Source organism: Ursus arctos, unplaced genomic scaffold (genome assembly GCF_023065955.2).
Source record: "Ursus arctos isolate Adak ecotype North America unplaced genomic scaffold, UrsArc2.0 scaffold_23, whole genome shotgun sequence".
Lineage (NCBI taxonomy): Eukaryota > Metazoa > Chordata > Mammalia > Carnivora > Ursidae > Ursus > Ursus arctos.
The window spans coordinates 41,265,324-41,286,255 of NW_026622908.1; the positions used below are offsets into that span (position 1 = coordinate 41,265,324).

Sequence of the window (20,932 nt, forward strand, 5' to 3'; positions counted from 1 at the left end):
GAATGCGCATGTGCTGACTCGTCTACCTCCTTGAGGTAGTTGGGGAGAATTTAAAGGGACAGTGTCCTATCAAACGTAATAGGAAGCTTCGAAGAGGACTGAGTCTGTGTGAGAGCTCCAGCACGCGTCGTAGAGACAATTAAGTGAGTAAGTATTTGCATTTTACAAAACGCTTTACCATCTTTTATCTCATTCACCCCTTATAATCCTCTAAGGTGGCGATTTTACAGCTAGGAAGGCCATCTTACAAATAAGAAAAGCAAATTTATAAAGGTTGCTCTAAGTCCATCACCAAGGAAATCTTTTTTCACCACTCCTCACCTGGAATGCTGATCAGGAGACTTACCCACCCTCCCTTCTCTCCGCAGTTGGTCAGGCCTCCAACTCCTCTTTGAAAAAAACAATTGTTTTTCTTATCTCTAACCTAAAATTAATAATGAATGGATTCTAAATCCCTTGAGCAGGGGTCTGTTGTTTTTGTACAATTTTTTATTTATTTTTATTTTTTTACTTTTTTAAGTAGTTGGAAAAAATCAAACAATAAGATTTCATGACACATGAAAATGTCATGAAATTCACATGTGTATCCATAAAGTTTTAGTGGAACACAGCCACGCTGGGTTAGGTACTGTCGGGCTGCTTTCTTGCTACAGCAGCAGAGTTGAGCACTTGGCGCAAGGTGGGGGGGGGGGACTGCAAAGCCTCAAATAATTGTTTTCTGGCCATTTACAGAAAGTTTGCCAACTCCTGCTTAACACGGTTGGTCACCCAAGCCCTCTTACATCATGGGTGATTGAAAGGATGCGCACAGGTGATTATTATCCTATTTTAGCCTTACTAGGGAGGGGAACTCCACTGCAATCTAATGCTAAAAGTCAGCCTGAAGCAAGGGCAACCACCCCGGCCTGAGGGGGAGGGACCTGGATTCCAGTCCTGTGTGGCCTCAGGCAAGTCACTGTTTCCCCAGGAGCTTTTTATCCCCTGTAACCTGGGATTCAGTTAGTAGGTGGTACAGCTCCTTTACCTGGAAGGGACTAAGGAACAACCTCAAAAGAGAATTTGGGGCAGCCCTGGGAAGGTTCCATTCAAGGAGGCAGGCTAACAGGAAAATGCTTGTGGAATTAATGAAAAGATCAGCCTTTCCCCATGACAGGCCAGGGGCAGTGTTGTGTTCATCACATGTTTATTAAATTAATAATAACTAAAGTTTATTAAAGATAGACACCATGAATTGAGCCTGTGTGATGTCCTGGGCCATGGGCTTGTCACTTTATAGGCATTACTTCGTTTACTCTTCACCACACCCTTGGAGGGAGGTACTATTAATATCCCCATTTTACAGGAGAGAACTGAGGCTGTGTGTCTAAGAGCCTATGGAGCAAGTGAATGAACAAACATCACTTCTCCCAAAGGCAGTGGGAACAGAAGCGTGTATTCTGGAGTCTAGGAAAAGTTGTCCTGATGTCCACACTGAGAGAGGCGGTCATTCCCCTGCTGTGAGAATGGGGGGCATCATGTACAAAGCTTGGGAACACAGAGCCATTCCCAGTATCGAGGCCCCCAGTCTGGGGTGGCTGCTTCTTGGGCCAGCTTCCCAAGCTGCACAGCACAGCGTCTGCACCACAGCAGAGGAATAAACAGGACTCAGAGGGGCACAAAAGTCTTTCCTGCTGCCTCTCCCAGTGTACCATGAGATCCACAGAAGACCAGCTCCAAGGACATAGTTGTTCCACAACCTGGCTGGGGCCTTGGAGCAGGAGCTGAATGGGAGAATAAAAAGTACAGAATAGGGGCGCCTGGGTGGCTCAGTCGTTAAGCGTCTGCCTTTGGCTCAGGGCGTGATCCCGGCGTTCTGGCATCAAGCCTCACATCGGGCTCCTCTGCTAGGAGTCTGCTTGCTTCTTCTCCCACTCCCCCTGCTTGTGTTCCCTCTCTCGCTGGCTGTCTCTCTCTCTGTCAAATAAATAAATAAATAAAAATGTTAAAAAAAAAAAGTACAGAATAAAGAGGATGGTATGTTCTCAAGAGGGAAGGTGGTGTGGGGGCCCCACCTGGGTATTTCTGGGATGAAGACCCAGGCTATAGCTCCTCTCCAAGGAGATAAAAGGGGGGAGAGTCAGGCTTTGTGGGGCCCCTTGGGGGCCTCTCTGTATTAGTTTAGGTAGAAACTCAACAGACAAACTGGGTGCTGTAGGCCTCAAGGGCCCTAGGGGGAGGCTCTCCCTTTCCCAGGATGGTCCACTCAGAAGAAGCCCCTCTGGGAATTCCCTCAGTGGCCTCTGGATAGGTGCGGAAGGGATCCTGGAAGGTAGCTTGGGGGCTGTGGCTTTTGACTCAGTCCATGGTGGAGGGCCTGGATTTTGCATTTTGTCTAAATTGTGGTAAAATATACATAACAAATTATATCATTTTGACCATTTCTAACTGTACAATTCAGTAGTGTTAGGGATATTCACATTGTTGCGCAATCAACATCCAGAACTTTTTCATCTTGCAAAACCGAAATTCTGTACTCATTCAACGACAATGCCAAAATGGGTGAACTGTATGGTATGTGAATGATAGCTCAATAATGACGATTTAAAAAGAGAATTTTTACCCAGTACCCCCCAGGTGACATTGTACCTATTTTGAGATCCAGTTCAAATGCCACTTCTTGTAGGAAGTCTTATGTCTTCCACCATTCAGGCCCCCAAATCCTCAGACGGAGCACACCTTTTCTATAAAACATGAACCCTCCACACTCCTTCTGACCTCGAGACCCTCAGAGTTCAGGGCACTAGCCCCCAGGGAGCCTAGGGTGGGAGGCTGGAGCTGGTGCCCTCCTGACTCAGGCTGGGAGGCCTGTGGTCCTAGCTTTGCGACCTTGGGCAAAGCACTTCTCTTTTCTGGGCCAGGGGATCCTCACCTGGCTGTAGAAGGCTCTGTGGACCTGCTGTCCGCCAGCTTTTTCTGCAGGGATGTGGGACGGGCTTTTACTTTCTGAGCCTGGGAGGTAGGCAAGTAGAAAATTATGGGTTTTCATTTGACAGATACGGACATCAAGGGCCAGGTGGACAAGGCCGGCTGAAGATTTCTAAGCAGGGGGGCTGCTGGCCAGCTCTTCAGTGTAGAGCCCTGTACCCCCGCCTCGCTAAACTATGGCCTTTGCTTTCTGTTGCTCCAGCAGGTGGGCACCTCTCAGGGAAGATGGCTGGGTGGTCACCAAGGCATAAGGCAGGGTAAGAAGACTCTGAAAATGGCCCCAGTCCCCTCCCTGACCTCAGCGTCCAAGTCTCATTGCCCATTCCTGCTGTTTACATGAACCAGTTAGTTGTTCATCCAGCCAAAACTTCTGGGTGGAGATTTCACAATGTAGTGTAGGGGATGGCATTAAGAGATATAAGGGGTGTTGGGGTCCAGGGTCCTAAGAGGGAGGCCCAAGACTGTAGGTCGGGAACTTTTGTCCAGAATGCCAAATTCCTGGGATCCCAACCCTTACCTTGGATGCCCTGCAGTAGAGTTTTGAACAAGAGACCCCACTATCACATCTTAGGGCCCAGACGGGCTACTGGAGGTCTGTCCAGGGAAGCCAGCTCACCTGGGGTGGGATAGCAGTGCCAGGGAGCACCTCCTGTTCGGGTGCTTTGCCATTCCAAGGCTGGCCCTTTAAACCCCGGACCATGATGTCACCATAGACAGCAAGGGATGGGAGGGGGACTGCAGGCCTGAGGGCGGACTGCATTTCCCAGCAGTCTTGGGTGCACCACACCTCTCCCAGCAGGCACTGGCTCACTGCAGACTATTAACCAGTTCAGTGCCCGTTTCCAAGTGCGTTCGGAAGTGTCTGGCCATTCTGGGGTGAGGGTGGGATTCCCCAGCGGGTGGAATGCCTGGGGCACAGATGAAGCAGGCCAAATCTTTGGGCCTGGTATAGCACTGGGCCTCTTCCCTGCCAGGGTCCTGGCATCACCCCCAGCTTCCTGGTGCAGACTCCAGAGTCCTCTCTTTCTATGCAGTCTCCTTTCTAGAACGCGGGAGCCTAGCCTCAGATGGACCCCATCCCACTCTGCTTAAGCTTTGCCCCCAGGCCCCTGAAGGGGTTACCCCTTTGGTCTGGCAGCCCCCTTTAAGCCCGGCGGGGACTACATCTCCCAGCGGCCCCGGGAACTTCCTGACGCAGCGCTCCCCCCTCCACTCCCCAGCCCTCGGGGAGGTGCGGGCCGGGCGGGGGGAGGTGACTTGATGTCATCCTGAGCAGCTGGGCGGCGGGTGCCGGTGCGCACAGAGCCGGGGCTCCCGCGGTGCAGCGCCGCGCTGGGTCGCGTCCCAAGACTTGAGGAGAGGTCCGCACGCCGCCGGGGTAGCCCAGAGCGCGCCGAACGCCTGCACCCCGACTTGGGGCTGAGCTGGGGGTATGCTCCGGCTCTCCCGGAGCCCGAGAGAGAACCCAGGAGCGCCGCCACCCAGAGCCAGCGCCCGGAGCGGAACCGCGGCGAAGGAGAACTGAACAGCCGCCCCCTCCCCACCCGCAGCCCCCCGCTGGTCGGGGACGGAAGTCTGGGCTTCTGAGAAGTGAGTGCCCCCCCACCAGGAGGCAGATGAGGTTTGGGGGGTGAGGAAGGAGGAGCTGAGGTGGAGGAGGTTGCCAGATTTTAGGAGGGAGGGGTAGTGTGGGGATAGGGCCCCCATTCTTGGGGAAGTCGCTGGTGGCCTGGATTAGTGGAGCAGAAGGTGGCCCGTTCTGTTAGGGGCCAGGGATGAGGATGGGGTTCCCCATTCTAGGTAGAGGCTGGTTTGGGGGATAGGCCCCATCCCAAGAGGGGTTGTTTTGGAACCTGGGACCTTTCTGTCTGGGAGAAGGGCAGGACATGCTCCTGTGGGAAGGGGTTGCACCTGTATTTAGGATCTGGGCCAGGTAGGAGGGAAAAGAAGACTTGAGTGCTCAGACTTAAGCAGCCTCACACACTGTCTTTCCTGGAAGAACTGACAGGCTCTCTCTCTTTCTTTTGCTGGTCTCTCTGCCCTGACTTCATTTTCAAAAGAGCCAGGGTGAGAACCCTAACTGGACTCTTCGGGACCCCCAGGAAGGACCTGAGGCCTGAGCCATCCTCCTCTCTACTCTGCCTGCCCCCCCAGGACTGGGCAGTTGCCGCAGGCCCTGGGGGGGGGCCCAGACTGTGGTTGTGTGCCCCCCCCCCAGGATGGGCCCAAGTTAGTCAGCCTCACCCCATTCGGCAACCTTCGGGCCCAGAGGGAACCCCAGGGGCTCTGAAGGCTTGACCCACCATCTGGCCACCATGGAGACAAAGCTGCCCCCTGCAAGCACCCCCACGAGCCCTTCTTCCCCAGGACTGTCGCCTGTGCCCCCACCCGACAAGGTGGATGGCTTCTCCCGCCGTTCCCTCCGCAGGGCCCGGCCCCGGCGCTCCCATAGCTCCTCTCAGTTCCGCTATCAGAGCAACCAGCAAGAGCTCACTCCACTGCCCCTGCTCAAAGGTGAGCCCTGCTGCTGGCTGCCAGGGTACCTGAGTCCCATGGTGGGCAAGCAAGGCTGCCGTGGGTAGTGACAGGCAGCTGGGAGCTGTGATTAGAGGGTTTAGATGGCCCCTTCCAGGCCAGGGACTCCACCGCTGGAGATGACCCCCACCCCCCAGCCCTCCAGCCCTCTCTGCTGACGCATGGCCTGACTGGCCTGTCATCCTTGGAGGTGGGGCATCTGGAAGTGGCGCCACCCTGGGGGGCAGACCAGGGCCAAGGGTGGGGCCCATAACCTGGGTTCCAGGAGGCCACTGCTAGGGTCCTGGAGCAGGTGCTCAGCATGGCTCCCTGTGATCACCATGTAGTCTCCCCACCTCTGGGCCACAGGGTCCCCGACTGGCTGAGCCAGAGAGCACCCAAGAGATCCTCAGCCCCTAGCCTCTTTCCCATTGCTGGCTCCTGGAACAGAGTACCAGCTCTGAGAGGGAGGCATGGTGGCTGCAGGCACCTGTGGAAAGCCCGGGCATCCAGGCTCTCTTACCTTGCTTTAAGTCAGGCCGTCCTGCTGTCTGAGCCTGGGTTAGGAGGGAGAGCTGCAGCTCCTTTACCCTGAAGGAATGGAGGATGGGACATCCTCCCTGCAAAGAATGGGGGATGACACAGAGCAGGGGGTCTGAGGGCAGGGGAGGCTGCTGTATGGACTCGGAGGGCACGCCAATGCCCAGAGCTCTGGTAACTGGGGCACAGGCTCAGCCCCCTCCCTTCTCCCCAGATGTGCCAGCCTCTGAGCTGCACGAGCTCTTGAGTCGGAAGCTGGCCCAGTGCGGGGTGATGTTTGACTTTTTGGACTGTGTGGCTGACCTGAAGGGGAAGGAGGTGAAGCGGGCAGCACTCAATGAGCTGGTGGAGTGTGTGGGGAGCACCCGGGGGGTCCTCATTGAGCCTGTCTACCCGGACATCATCCGCATGGTAAGCACCTGGCCCCGGACCTCTGGGGGAGGGCTTGGGGGACATGGAACCCTACTGACCTGCTTGTGGTCCCCTTCTCCCGCGAAGAATAACCCACCACTCTTTGGCTTAGACTCAAGGCCTCCATCTTTCTCCCCACTTCCCCCAGCCCCACTGCATCAGGCCCGCCTGATGCCTCCCTCAGTGCCTCCTGGGCCTGACCCACCCTGCACTTTGGCTTATGCTCTCCCGAGGCCACGCTGTGTCCCTTATCGCCGTGGCCTGGCTTAGATGCTGCCTCTGCCATGAAGCTTCTCAGTGTTCAAGCTAGAAATCTCCTTTTTGCTGACTAGGCTGTCCATACACCTTACCACTTCACATCTTGTCTTCCCCGCTGGACTGTGCCCAGTAGAAGGTGGGGATGTGTCTTGTTTATTCCTGGGTCCCCAGCCCCCGGCCCAGGGCTTCCGCATGTTCAGGTGATGATTGATGAGGAGGGAATTCAGGTGCTGAGGCTCATTAGAACTTTGGATAAGGGACCTCCTGGCTTCTGCCTTCAAGGGCTCTTCCTAAAAGAACCCTGCCCCTGCCCTTCAGATCTCAGTGAATATCTTCCGGACCCTACCACCCAGTGAAAACCCTGAATTTGATCCTGAAGAGGATGAACCCAACCTGGAGCCTTCCTGGCCACATCTGCAGGTACGGGGGCTGGGGAAGGCAGGGAGCTGCGTTTCAGTAGAGGGGAGAGGGTCTCCTAGACTGGCAGGGGGGAGAGGGAGGCTGTTCCTGAACTCACCTTTTTGACTGTCCCCTCTCCCAGCTGGTATATGAGTTTTTCCTGCGTTTCTTGGAGAGCCCAGACTTCCAGCCCTCCGTGGCAAAGAGATATGTGGATCAGAAGTTTGTGCTGATGGTGAAGTGGGGAGCCCAGGCCGGGTGGTGCCGTGGGACAGGGGCAGGCTTTCTGAGGGGTGCGGGGATAGGATGGAAGCGACCTGGGCTTGGCCTCCCCCCTGACCCCTGACCCTGGGTCCCCTAGCTCCTGGAGCTGTTTGATAGTGAGGACCCCCGGGAGCGTGAGTACCTCAAGACCATCCTGCACCGGGTCTATGGCAAGTTCCTGGGGCTCCGGGCCTATATCCGCAAACAGTGCAGCCACATCTTCCTCCGGTGGGTGCCTGCTGCCTGCCCAGCTGAGACCTGGGGAGGGAGGGAGGGGAGAGCTGTAGGGGAGGAGATGGAGGCAAAGTCTCCTGGGAGGTCAGCGGGAAAGGGTATTTATTTCCATTTTACAGATGAGGAAATACACACCGAGAGAGATGAATGGTTTGGAGGGACTAGGTCAGTCCTGAGGGCCTAGGATCAAATCTTCTGACCTTTGTGCTGAGCCATAAAGACCCAAATAAAGAGATTCTTTCTACAAATGTGTGTTGAGCAACAGTGCCCACTGGGCATAGGGGCGCACATGGCCTTGTAGTGGAGATCAACTTTGGAGCTCAGTGGCCTTTTTGAGTTTGGTTCAAATGTTTAGATGAATGTGGGCAAATTATTGAAGTTCTCTCATCTCTAAAATGGGATTGATAGCTCTGCTCACCCAGGGACAGTCGTCAAGGTGAAATGAGATAATATCTCCAAAGCACACAGTATGTAGCTCTTTGACCAAGGCTGGGACTCTGAAACCTTAGCTCTTACGGTATTGGCTACAAAATAAGTGAGACACGATCCCTGTCCTTCAGGACCTCGGAGTCCATTAGATCCCTTGACTATTAACTTTGGGGCAGTTGTCATTGAACTGCTGAGGCTCGATTTCTTCATCTGTATAATGGATCTAATAAGCGCTATTTCTCAGGATAATTTTGGGAAGTACGTAGCTCTTAAGTGTTTGTCATTCTTTCAGTTGAAAGGCATAAAGAGCACAGGATGCAGGCTAGGTGCTGGGGTCCAGAAAATGAGAGTTAGGGTCTGGGGGGAAGAGACAAGTTGGAATGCCTCATAGAAGAGAGCTTTGAGCACCAGTGCCTGGGCCAAGGAGGGGATTCAGAGGTGGGTGTGGAGCTCAGTGGGGCCTGGTTTGGGAAGGGAGCTCAGCCTCTGGCTTGAGAGAGAGTTGGATTAGTGTGCAGGGAGGGGTGGCAGGCAGGCTGGCTGAGAGGGGGCTGGGCCTGCTCTAACTGCTCTGAGCCCTTCTGCATCCTCCTCTTCTTCTCGCAGGTTCATCTATGAACTCGAGCACTTCAATGGTGTGGCTGAGCTGCTGGAGATCTTAGGAAGGTGACTCTCTCTGGGCCTTGGCTGGAGTGTCAGGATTCTGGGAGGAAGGACTGAGGCCTGGTCATCTGAGCCCTCCTCTCTTTTGCCCCCTCCTCAGCATCATCAATGGCTTTGCGCTGCCCCTGAAGACCGAGCACAAGCAGTTCCTGGTCCGGGTCCTGATTCCCCTACACTCTGTCAAGTCCCTGTCTGTTTTTCACGCCCAGGTAAGGCCCAGGCCTGGCCCTGCCACAGCAGAGAGATCCCAACAGAGTCAGGGCAGCCGTTGGGTCAGCCCGACACTCTGCTCCAGCCACACTAAATCACGAACTCATGGGATCTTCCCTCACCTTCTTTTTCTTTGCTAATTCTGTTCCATCCAGTTTAGAGAACTTCCACGACGTTTTTAAGGCTGATCTCAGACATCAGCTTTGTGAAGCCTTCCCAGCCCTTTCTCTCCCGACCTGCCCTAGGCAGGATTAAACCCTTCTCTTTTCATATTCCCATAGATTGTGATGTAGGTTTCAGTTATGGAAACTTTTGTGGAATTTATAAGGGCGAGTTTGCTGCACGTTCCCCCTCAGAGAACATGGTTGTGTCCCTGCACACAGAGCATAGCATGGTTCCCGGCACATCCTAGGTAGTCAGTCAGTAAATGTTTGGTGAATGAGAGCAGAGACACAGGAAGGGAGCAAACATCTGGCGTCCTGTCATGGTCCCTTCCTGACCCCAGTCTTCTTTCTCTCCCCCACCCCCCACCCCCTCAGCTGGCATATTGTGTGGTGCAGTTCCTGGAGAAGGACGCCACCTTGACAGAGCACGTGAGTACTTCTTGGGGGAAAGGCAGGCCCCACCCCTGCAGGTCTGACTCCTTTCTGCTTCAACTCCCACAGGTGATCCGGGGGCTGCTCAAATACTGGCCAAAGACCTGTACGCAGAAGGAGGTATGAGGAAGGGCTCTGATGTCCCCCAGAGGGGGGTCAGGAGGGCTCTGGTTCTGGAGGGCAGTCAGATGTGTGTGGGGAGAGATGGGCACTGCTGTCTCCTGTGTCCCTACCCCCAGGTGATGTTTCTGGGGGAGATGGAAGAGATTCTTGATGTTATCGAGCCCTCCCAGTTTGTGAAGATCCAGGAGCCCCTCTTCAAGCAGGTGGCCCGCTGTGTGTCCAGCCCACATTTCCAGGTATGAGGTGGGATCAGGTAGGGATGGGAGCCAGGATATGGACTAGGAGGGCTGACCGGTGGACCTAACACAGCTCCCTCCACCCTCAGTTTCTCCTCTGGACCCACCAGGGTCTGATAATGGGGAGATGCTGGACTTAAGAACAGGAGACCTAGGGTCAGGCCTCAGATATGCTCCCCACGGGCTAAAGGGCCCCGGGCAGTTAGTTTGCCACTTGAATCTGATGAAGCTTCCTCATTTGTGAAGTGGACCCCAGTGATCTCTTCACAAGGTGGTGATAAGGACTAAAGAGAGTGCCAACCTGTTTGGTAAACTGGAGTGTGCTCCAGAATGGGTTCTTATCCCTGCTCCCCTCTTCTTAGTGGCTCTTGATTTCATTAGTCCCACTCCATTGCCCAGCCAGGCAGTTCCACTCCCTCAGGCTGGCTGTAATTGCTATTTTCTTGCAGACTTTCACCCATTCGTATGCGCCTTAACCTGGTGGAAGTCAAGTCTTCCTCTCAGGGACTCTGGCATTTAAGTTTATGAAATACCTCGTTTGAGTCTTACAACAGCCCTGGTGAGATAGCTATTATTAGCCCCCTTTAACAGTTGAGAAGATTGAGGCTGAGAGGTTAAATGCCTCAGCCTAGGTCATCTGTCCAGTGTGTAGTGGAAGTAGGATTCAACCCTGAGCGTTGGACTCCAAATCCAGTGTTCTTTTCTCTTCACTACATTGCCTCCTCCAGTGGGTCAGATGAGCCCTGATGATTGGGTGTGTGGAGAACAGGGACCCTGGGTCTTGGGGGTGGGGGTGGATACCAGGCCTGGGAAGCCACTACCAGGCGCTCACTCTGCCACCCTGCTGCCCCAGGTTGCAGAGCGGGCTCTGTATTTCTGGAACAATGAGTATATCCTGAGCCTCATCGAGGACAACTGCCACACTGTGCTGCCTGCTGTGTTTGGGACCCTCTACCAAGTCTCTAAGGAACACTGGAATCAGTAAGTGCCTCGGCCCTGACCTAACCCACAAAAGCTGGATCCAGGACTGGCGAGTCCAGAGCTGGGAGGATCAGGGATGGGAAAAGGGGCAGGTTGAGAGCAGTGCCTGTGGTGTGCAGAGCTGCATGTGTGTTCAGGGCACAGGGGCAGGCAGAGTGCTAGGGAGGGAGATGGTACCAAACTGAAGTTGTTCCCATTTCCTCACCCCTCCCCGTACCCTGCCAAGAACCATCGTATCTCTGATCTACAACGTGCTCAAGACATTCATGGAGATGAATGGAAAGCTGTTTGATGAGCTCACAGCCTCCTACAAGCTAGAAAAGCAGCAGTGAGTGTTGGGCTGGTCATGGGGGGAGAGTGGGGAAAAGCAGGATGGAGCCAGCTCCTCGTGGTTGGAGGGAGCCTAGGAGGACGGCCCCACATCCTCTGAGATCAGATGTTTCGTCTCTCCCTGTGTTCTGCTGGCCGTTCATGCCCAGCTCCCCACTGCATCCTCCAGTCACGCTCCCAAGTCTTCCTCCCCTTCAGCTCCGTGACCACAGGCTGAGGCCGGTTTCCCAGTGCTCCTTCCCTAAGTGGAAGGTCCCATAAAGTCCCTCTCCAGTTGGGTGGTGGTGAGCGAGGCTGGACGGTAGGTGGGCCCAGGTAGGGGAGCTGCCTCACCCTCTCTCCCCAGGGAGCAGCAGAAGGCCCGGGAGCGTCAGGAGCTATGGCAAGGCCTGGAGGAGCTACGGCTACGCCGGTTACAGGGGACCCAAGGGGCCAAAGAGGCACCCCTCCAACGGCTTACACCCCAGGTGGCCACCAGTGGGGGTCAGAGCTAGAGATCCCCGAAAGGGGAGGAGCTAAATCCAGAGCTATCAGTCCCTCCGTCCCCTCTCCTACCCAGGGGCCTAGAGAGACACACACCTACCCCTGGGCTTGCCAGAGTGGGCTTGGAGGGCTCCCTGCCTGGCCCAGCGTGGGCAGCTTTCACTGTGGGGAGAGGAGGAGAGGAGATGGTGGTCCTGGCAACAGAACTCTCAGGCCTTTGTGGCAGGACTTGACCAGGGCAGGCTTGACCAGGAAGCTGCCACTGGGGACTGCACCTGCCCCGCGAAGCTGGGCTCCAGACTGCAGGCGGGTTCCCACCCTGCTCCTGCCTAGAGCAAGGGGACTCAGCCCCTCGCCTGCCCCGTCTCGTGCCAGCACGAGGTCCTTCCTCACCCTACCATGGGATCCATGGTCTATTTATTCTCCCCAGCTCACCCCCAGCACATACCCCTGGGGCATCCTCTTTCCCTCGTCTCCCTCACCCTGTACTTCCTTGTCCCCTTTTTATTTATTGGGCAGGGGGAGGGGTGAGGGCACAGGCAGAAGAGATTCCCCGTGTCCTAGGGTGGGGGTGTGTGTCACAGTTACCATGGTCTGTCCCCCTTCCCCTGGCTGGGGGTAGACTTAATAAAAAGAAAAACTTGAGAACTGCTTGCTTTATTTAGGGGTAAGGACAAAGAGAGGAGTGAAATGATGGCAGACTGGTTAGGAGGCCAGGCCGAGGCAGGGGAGAGGCTGCCCTCTGCTCAGGAGGTGCCAACACAGAATCTCAAGAGAGCTGTTGTCCTCAAGGGGCCTCAGGATATACAGGATATACTCCAACTCAAACCCTCTGACCAAGGCGAAGGAGGAAGGGAGAGGGTGGGCTAGTAGCGCGAGAGGCGACACATGTCACACTGGCAGGCCCTGGCCGTGAAGATCTCCAGCTCCTCCCTCCGGTCCCCCCCACACTGCAGCTGCACCTTCACCTGCAGGAGAGGGGGACCCGTGTTCCATTCACCTTCCTTGGGCCATCTTAGATGCCCATCTCCTCTGTCTCTCCCCACCCCCAAAGAGCCACTACTGGGCTGGGCCCTCTCACCTTCTTTAGGCCACTGATGGTACAGCACTGAGAGACGGAGGTCACGTTATGTCGATAGCCACTGGCCACCAGCACGGAGTACCGGGAAGGGAAGGCGCTAGACTCACAGTGGCCCACACAGGCCTGTGCCACATGGGAGCCCTGGCAGGTGCCTTGGCGGTCACTTTGCACCGTCACATTGAAGGCTAGAAGGAGACAGGCGAGTGGGAGACAGTGCCTCTGCAAAGCCTCACCTAGCTCTTGTCCCCGGAACCTCAGTGTGGGTCCGTGGAGGGTGCTGCCTGCCCGTCGGTCCCGTCCATTAGCTCTCTGCTCCCGCCCAGCTGTCTGCTCCCCGGGTTACTCACGGTGCAGGTGGCAGCCTGGGATGGCCGCCTGGCGACCCCAACCTTCCGTGACCGCCAGGACCAGCAGGCAGAGGAGCAGCGTTTGGGGGGATGCCATGGGGATCTGAAACACAGTGGGTAGATAGCTGTCTCTAGAGAAGTGTGCAGGTGGGAGGGGGAGTTCTTCACTGTGTGCGTCCAGGTGAATGAGCCAGGGTTAGGCTGCTCCTTCTGACTGGGCTGCGGCAAGCCTGTGAGCAGGGCTGTCTTTTCCCTGTAGCTGCCTTTGGGTGCATGGTGTGTCTGCCTGTGTGTCTCTTGTGATGGGTGTGAGTGTGTGCAGCTGTCAGCCCACTGCAGTGATTGTCCCCTGGAATCTCCTCTACCATCTGGAACACAAACATCTGCCTCCCTCCATCTCCCCCTCTGCAGGCCCCAGGCCCTCCCCAGGCTCCTCCTGCCTCAGGGGCCTTACCGCCTCCAAGGCCCAGGAACTGAGTGGCTTGCTGAATGAGTTCCTCAGGTCTTCTGCTGGTCTCCAGACAGTGCTGGCTCTCCGGATTTTTATTTGCCAGGATCTGGAGCCACGCCCTCTTGGAGATCAGTTTACAGGCCTGCCTCCCTGGCAGAGGCCTCAGAGCAATCCCACCTGGGAGATCCAGCTCTTCTCTGAGGTGTGGTCCTCAGAGAGTGGCTTCTGCTGCTTTCTGCTGCCTGAGGTCCAGGGCTGGGGGAAGTGAGTTGTGGAAAAAAGCCCAGGAGCTGGTGGAGTGGGCAGCTTGTGCACAGTTGGGGAGAGAGGGATCAAGACTGGGCTGAGTTGTGGCCACCAGCGTTCTTCTCTCCTTTGCTGTAGGACCTTGAGCAAGACACTCCCCTGTTGAGGGCCTTGCCACCCCAACCTTAAAGCTACTAAACTCACCCCTCCTTGTCCCTTATCCACTGCACAGGGAGGATATTTTTATGGACAAGGAAACTGACACCAGTAAGGGCCTCCTGAGAGATGCTTGGTGGCAGAGTTGGGGAGAATGGGGGGTTCTAAGTCCATTTCAGAGCTTCATTTTCACTCGTCATCCTGGAGGTCAGCCACAGAGTGGGGCTCCCCCTAGTCCCTGGAATAACAGGGACCTGACTCCTGGAATAGTCTGAAGCTGTCAACCCCAGCAAAGCCCATCGTTTAGTCCAGCTCTGGCTCTGGTTTTACAGGTGAAGCAGCTAAGGCTTAGAGAAGGAAAGTTACTAACGGTCACACAGTTAATGTCAGGCCAAATCTGCGCTCCGTACATGGTACTAAATTACACTTGGGGCAAGAATATGGCAAGTTGGAAAAGATCCCTAGTCAGCAGTAGCTGCACGGGCTAGGTAGGGTAGGCCAGAGATCAGAAAGAAGCCTATGGTGATTTGGCCCCCCACACCCCAGGGCCACTGCCTCACTGATTTGCCTAGAGAGGCAGAGCCAACCACACACACCACCCTGGCCTGAAGGTGCCTGAGAGCTCATTGAATCCTACCCCTTCATTGTTCAGATGAGAAAATCCGAACCAGAGAGGAAAGTGACTTTGCCAAGGCCTCACTGTAAGCTAGTCAGAGTCAGAATGGCACTAGGCTCCCTAGATTCTGGAGTGGTGCCTTTCAGAAGCTTTGTAAAGCAGGCCATGTTCGGGACAGTAGGACAAATGTTATAAACGCAACTCGTCCTTAATCTTCCAGTTCCCTTTGGGCCCTTCTCCCCTCAGGACCCAGGCCTATCTACAGCAGCCATGTCTTCTCCCAGCAGCCAAACAGAGGGACCCCAAGGGACCTCAGCATTCCAGCCCCAATTCTCCCATTCATCATGGAAATCTTCCAGCATCTGACAGACGATCAGCTCTGTTTAAAGACTAGAAGTGACAAGGACTCATTATCTCACAAGGTGGCCCATTCTAATATTGGACATTTATAACAGTTAGGCTCCTTTGTTCTGAGCTAAATTGAGTTTCCCTAAATTCCCATCTATTTAATCTTCTGTGGCCACACCACACAAGTCTAACCTGTCCATCTCAGACCAGCCCTTGGGTTACATGAAGTCAGAGCTTGGGGGCCCTGGCCTTCTCCAAGGGCCCTAACCTGGGCTGACTTGCAGTTAATCTGAAAAGCTAAACTGTATTACTGTCAAAAGCCAGAGGGATAGGTGAGTGGAAAGCATTTATCTACTGAGGGTGCAGTTTGGGACCAAACTGGGTGAATTCAGGATAGATGATATCTTGAGGGTCAGCAGGGCTCAGGAAGATGAGTCTTATGAGACCCCATTCCCTAAGCCCTGGTGGGGAGGCTAAGGCTCAGGTTTGCAGTCAGGTGCAGACCCCACCCACCCAAAGCATCCCACCACCAATAACTGGGTAGACCCAGGGGAGATTTCAGGCATTGCTTCCCTGTATCTTCAGAGAAGAGTTTGCTCCCTCTCTACTTCATGAAATTCAGTCAATAACTCTTCATAAATAATTTATTATCATTAGGATCCTAAGTGCTGGAGATGAAAGGCCTAAACTGGCCCTCAGAGCAGTACAGTTCTCAGACTAGAACATTTAAGGAAGTTCTTTTCTTAGTGTTTCAAATAGAAAAAAAAAATCCATTGTAAAGGGGCAAAGGATAGGACAAACCCACAAGAGGACTCAGGGAGTTTGGGGCCCGCGTTCCCCATGACTGAAATGTCATACACAGAGGATGGGATGGGAAGAGTCCCTGCAAGAGGACACTCTTTCCACTGCTGCATCTGGAAAGCTCACTGGTTGTTCTTTCTGAAGAAATAGCGAAAGGGGAAGAGAGAGCTGTCGGAAGGAGAGCAGAATGGGTTGAGATTCTAGAGGTCCCTCCCTTCTCCCAGTCCTATTACAGCTCCACTAGCTAGGGCATTTTTGGGAACAGCATTTGAAAAGGTACGTGAATTAGCTTATACTCAGGAGTGGGGCATGAAGAAGGAGAATTGCAATGGGGCAGCTGAGCTCTAGAGTGAGAAAGGGATTTGCTGTCTTCGGCAAAAAGGACTCTGAAGACACAGCCTAGATTCAGAAGGGAGAATGGAAGCATTTTGGTAACCAAAGAATCTGAATGACCCAACAATAAGAATAGTCTCTGTCCAAGCAGGGTTTGTGGGATGAGGTCCAATGCTAGGCGCATTGGGGTGGGTTGTGTAAAAATGAACCAGACACAGTGTTTATTAAATTCAGTTAGGGCCCTTGTGCTGAGTCTCATTTCCATCATGTATCCTGGGGAAAACAAGATTATGCAGGTAATCTGGTTTCTTTTCTAATTTCCCTGAGAGACTCAATGAGGCAGACTCTGGAGCTAGACTGCCCTGGGTCTCAGTGTGATGGTAAGAGAGACACCTGTCCTACCTTAGAAACCCAAAGAAGCCACTAGTTCCCAGCTCTGGGGGTCCTTTAGGTGAAGGTGGATTGTTTTGCTGCAGTGGAGGGATGATTTGCCCTGCTAGGATGTCCTCCCACTTAGAATCTGCAAGGAAGACAGTCAGGGAAAAAGTGTTAGTCCGTGGACTACTTTCATGTGACATCCAGTGTGGACCAAGGGCAGCCTCACACCAAGATTCATTTGAAGCCAGGTGACTTGTTTGTTCTGACCTTCCCAATTTCATCTCAGCTCAGGAGATGTTACTCTGACCTTGGAGCATTTTTAGTTGGGCCCCTGAGATTTTTACACTGCTCAAGTCCTAGCCACCCACCACAGATGGTTGTCTTCTCGTGGAATGACAACTCATTGAAGAACTCATGTTCTTATAGCCCAGCATCTGTGATAACTACAGGCCATACCGAATCCTTATGCTAGACAACACCTTAACATGCCTTCCCAGCCCTTGCCAAGCATACACTGCACCTTCAATATTAACACTAATGCCCTAAAGAGAAGAGGAGGAGAGACAGCAACCCAAAGATTATTCTCCAATGAGACAAAAAAGTGAAACCATTCCTCCCAACTTTTCTGTAAAACTTACCACCCCACATGGAAATGTTTTCAAATAGTGGGAGCATCATTTTCACCATCAGAAGCCCAGGAAGTACATGCATTGTTTCCCTTCACTTCTCTTGGGGGTTGGGGGAGTTTTATTATTCAAGGGCAGGCCCCCAGACCGGACGGTAGCCAACAGGCATCTCCACGGGAGCAAGACACATCACCCAGCAAGTGTGCCCAGACTCAGAGCTCTATGCTGCTCTGCTCTTCAGAGAACTAAAGAGGAGAGGACGATTATTAAAAGAGAATAAATTTCCCAGAACCTACCCTGTTCCTGGATATCAGTGATATTAGATGTTGGGGTCTCCTGCCATTCCTGCTGGGTTTTTCTTTCTTTGTTCTGATAAAAAGAGGACGAAGAAAAGTTTTAAACTTTACTCTCATAGAGCTTGGTGGTCTGAATGCTATTTGTTGGTTGGTGGTTAGTCAATGAAGACTTCATAGGGGAAGTGCTATTGGAACGGGCACTTGATGGATGAGTGGGATTTTGTCGTAATGAGGGTGAGGAGATGGTCAGAGAGAAGACAGCATTCTAGATAGGGACATGATGTACAAAGGCACAGTACCATTAACAAGTAAATGTGATGAGCACGGCTAGAGCTGGGGCAGTGTAAACATGATTACAGCCTAAGCAACCAGCACAATACCACTCAATCTTCTCCCTGGGCTACTCCTTCATAGAAATTCTTTCGTACTTTGAGGGGACATCCTATAACCTGGTTCCAAACCTACAACATTTCCAGTTGACACCCTGACATTCAGATCATGGTTCAGATATTTTCTTTGGTATTCTCTGCCAATTGGCCACTCCTGACTACCTAGCAGTGCTGAGAAGTTCCTTGAGCCATTGTGCTAATGAAGAATTCTACAGCAAGGGACTGCAGACTGTCGAGGTGGGTCAAGAGGCAGAAGCATGATAAGCCTCTGGGAAAGTTAGGATGTAGCCCCCATCTGAAGCATAAGCTGTATTTCTTTTCTTTTCTTTTTTTCTTTAAGATTTTATTTATTTATTTTTCGAGAGAGAGAGAGAGAGAGAGAGAGAGAGAGAGAGAGTCAGCAAGAGAGAGAACACAAGCCAGGAGGAGAGGCAGAGGGAGAAGCAGACTCTCTGCTGAGCAGGGAGCCCAGAGTGGGGCTTGATCCCAGGACCCTGGGATCATGACCCGAGCTGAAGGCAGACTCTTAACCCATTGAGCCACCCAGGCACCCTAAGCTGTATTTCTAAGAGAAACTTTTCCACAAAACCTCAAATTCTAGAACACATAGGCTGCTACTTAAGTAATATTCCTGTAAACATGAAAGGGAACTCTGGGGAGGAAAGAAACCATCTCTTACCTCTTCTAAGTCTTCAGGTACACTGGGTTACAGGGGTATAGCTCTGATTTGTAGCTTGAGGAAATGATTCTTACGAATTTAATGAAACTATGGCTTGGAGCTTAAATTCTGCTGCATTGGTCCTAATGAAAGCATCTACTTAGGTTGGCAGTGGGGAACAGAGGGGCAAAGGCCCTGGGGCAAAGGTGAAGGTCTCCTAACCAGGGGAGATTTCCCTCACGAGATAGTCTAGGATTTGTGCTCTCCTGAAAACTTGACAGATGTCTTTTTAGGCAAATGTCATAAGAAAGGAAAAACACAGCCTGAAATAAGACTGAGGGTACCATCTGGAACATCCAACAAGACATAATATATACTTACAACCCAACACAAGATTGTTCTCTGTATGTTCAGGGCCAGATCTGCTTAGAAGTACAGTTCAAGCAGCGGTGGCAGAAAACAAAAACAAAAAACTACACACATGGCAGTCTGTTTTACTTCTGAACCATTCATCTGCTCTCCCTCACTTTTTATCCTTACAAAGTCTGGATCTCTAGTCTGGGACCCGAAGTAATAAAGGGAATGGGTCTGCCTTTCCTTCCCATTCTCCCCAAAACACCTCTTATGAAACAGAGACCTTATTCAGATATGTGTCGTGTTCTTCTAAGCTTTCCCTGTACCAGATCCCAGTGGTGTCATGTTCAGACATGAGAGTCCACACTGACTGTGACCTGACACCCTGAGTTCCCCAAAGGGGAGAGAAAATATTAAGCATTGGACCATAGGAGCAAATTCAATTTTTCCAGCTCAAGTGACTTACACTGAGAGTTACTGTGATCAGTCTAATTCAGAAGAAATCCTCTCTCTGAGAACAGGGTCTACAATGGAGACCGTCACTGGGCTTTGAGTCAAAATCAATAAACATGTTCCTTTTGGGTTTTTTTTTTTCCTTGGTTTTTTCTAAACCCAGTATCAGGTTGAAAAGGTAATTATGTTGAGTAAGAAACTGTGGGTACTGTTCTTGAGGGAGATGATGTGTCAAACTAAGAATAGGAAGGTATGAAGGATAGAGAGTGAGGGAAATGTTCTTTTAATAGTAATTATCTTGGTTGTATAAAGCGTCTTTGTTCTTCAGATCTTCATGTACTCCTCCTGTACTTTCTCATTTCTTTTTCTTCCTTCTTGAAAGGATGGGAGTATAGAAGAGGGTAATCATCTGCCTATAGTCATTCAGTGGGCCACCTGGGTTTGCACAACGGGTCCTGTGCCCTGCCCCTACCCACAGAGGCCGAGGTCTGAGGCCCTAAGGGTTCCCTCTTCCCCCAACTAAACAATAAGTTACTGGAAAGAAACCAGGTTTTACCTGCTTCCATGAACCCCAGCAACTAACACAATACCTTACAAACAGGAGGCAGAATAATCATTTAGAAGTGAAAATCACTTAACCTTTCTACTTAACAAATGTTTTAGGGAAATCCTGTGATCTTGAAGGTGGCCTTAAGCCTTTCACGATCCATCCTGTGCTGACCTCTTCAGTAACATTTCTCAGCACTGCACTTTAACTAAGCTCCCGGTACACTGGCTTGCAGTCACCAAATGCACTGTAGTCTTTCCTCTTGGCCTTAGTTCTTTGAGCTACTCTGGGAACCCTCCCTCACATCCACCTAATTTGGGTGAGGTTCTCCTTTGTGGTTCCTTTGTTTCCTGTACTTCTTTATTCCTGTATGTAGCACATCGATCAATAATTGTCTGCCTAGCTTTATGCCGTTGACATTTTTAGAGGAGAGCATGATACCTCTAATAGTAGTAGACACACAGTAAGTCTGTCGAATAAATGCACATATAGATGTCTGCTCTGTAACTGATCATGCTATGGGACTTGGGAAGGTGACGCAGGTGAATGGGAGTGTTTAAATACTGAAGGTCAGAGCTACTTTAGAGACACAAGTGAAAAGTAAGGAAAAGGCACAACTAACAGCTCTTTCAAGAGGGGAAGAAAAGAAAAAGCGCTCTTTTAGAGACTACTATGGAAAAGAAGCTCTAAAATGGAGTAGCAGCAGATATAGGAATATCTAAATGGGGAATAAACCTCACAAATGAAATCAAATACCATTGGGACCAGCCCACCACTGCCCTAAATGAAGTTTTCTCTTACCAGTATCCCCTGCTGATACATGCCTAGCTCATCTATAAAAATTAGATGTTCCCAGGCTCAGACGCCAATGTAGATGATGGCAAAAGGCTTCTAAAATGAAAAAATTCTCTACCAGATCCCACCACAATTCAACAGACCTGTTTTCTTATCTCACTGCAGAGTACAAGAAGCAGCTTTTTAAGGTGAGAAGAAAAGACCTTTTAACAAAAGGACTCATCGATGTGTATATTACGTGGCCGCTTTCAGGACAGGTTGTGGCAAGGGTGGAATGGTTGGATGTTGCTCTGCTGACGGTGAAACCTGAGAATGCGTTCAGTCAGTTCAGTCTGTACTTAGGACCAAGATATGCTGGTGACAGGAATCCTGATTTGTAACAGAGCAGGAACAGCCAGAAGCCTTACAGCCTCCATTTTGGT

At 52.2% G+C, this 20,932-nt stretch overlaps 2 protein-coding genes and 1 long non-coding RNA gene across 14 annotated transcripts in view; 2 read left to right on the forward strand and 1 right to left on the reverse strand.

Moving 5' to 3' along the window:
- The first annotated feature begins 32 nt into the window (after positions 1 to 32).
- LOC130544640 (uncharacterized) lies at positions 33 to 1,994 on the forward strand. Of its 2 annotated transcripts, XR_008961053.1 has the most exons (3): positions 33 to 147; positions 733 to 811; positions 1,343 to 1,994. It is a non-coding gene; the product is annotated as an uncharacterized LOC130544640 (long non-coding RNA). The 2 variants fall into 2 exon arrangements; XR_008961054.1 differs by lacking the exon at positions 733 to 811.
- Positions 1,995 to 3,174: 1,180 nt separating this feature from the next.
- Positions 3,175 to 12,280, forward strand: PPP2R5B (protein phosphatase 2 regulatory subunit B'beta). Of its 2 annotated transcripts, XM_026483289.4 has the most exons (14): positions 3,175 to 4,554; positions 5,025 to 5,478; positions 6,233 to 6,429; positions 7,006 to 7,107; positions 7,229 to 7,321; positions 7,448 to 7,578; positions 8,620 to 8,679; positions 8,777 to 8,885; positions 9,426 to 9,479; positions 9,552 to 9,602; positions 9,722 to 9,841; positions 10,695 to 10,822; positions 11,049 to 11,150; positions 11,499 to 12,280. In XM_026483289.4, exons 2-14 carry the CDS (start codon positions 5,280 to 5,282, stop codon positions 11,644 to 11,646), a joined length of 1,494 nt encoding a protein of 497 aa, XP_026339074.1. In that variant the 5' UTR covers positions 3,175 to 4,554; positions 5,025 to 5,279; the 3' UTR covers positions 11,647 to 12,280. The 2 variants fall into 2 exon arrangements, with proteins under 2 accessions (XP_026339074.1, XP_026339073.1); XM_026483288.4 differs by having other exon boundaries at positions 4,079 to 4,554; positions 9,426 to 9,602.
- The window catches only part of MAJIN (membrane anchored junction protein), a 32,749-nt gene continuing 19,337 nt past the window's right edge, over positions 7,521 to 20,932 (reverse strand). For 3 of the 10 annotated variants that reach the window (XM_026483299.4, XM_026483300.4, XM_057317274.1), the window contains 3 exons: positions 17,315 to 17,387; positions 16,417 to 16,534; positions 15,516 to 15,849 (listed from right to left, as the gene is read on the reverse strand). In XM_026483299.4, the coding sequence (XP_026339084.1) occupies positions 15,804 to 15,849; positions 16,417 to 16,534; positions 17,315 to 17,387 (237 nt within the window). In that variant the 3' untranslated portion in view covers positions 15,516 to 15,803. The other 7 variants (XM_044378505.3, XM_026483296.4, XR_008961052.1 and 4 more) reach the window with 7 other exon arrangements.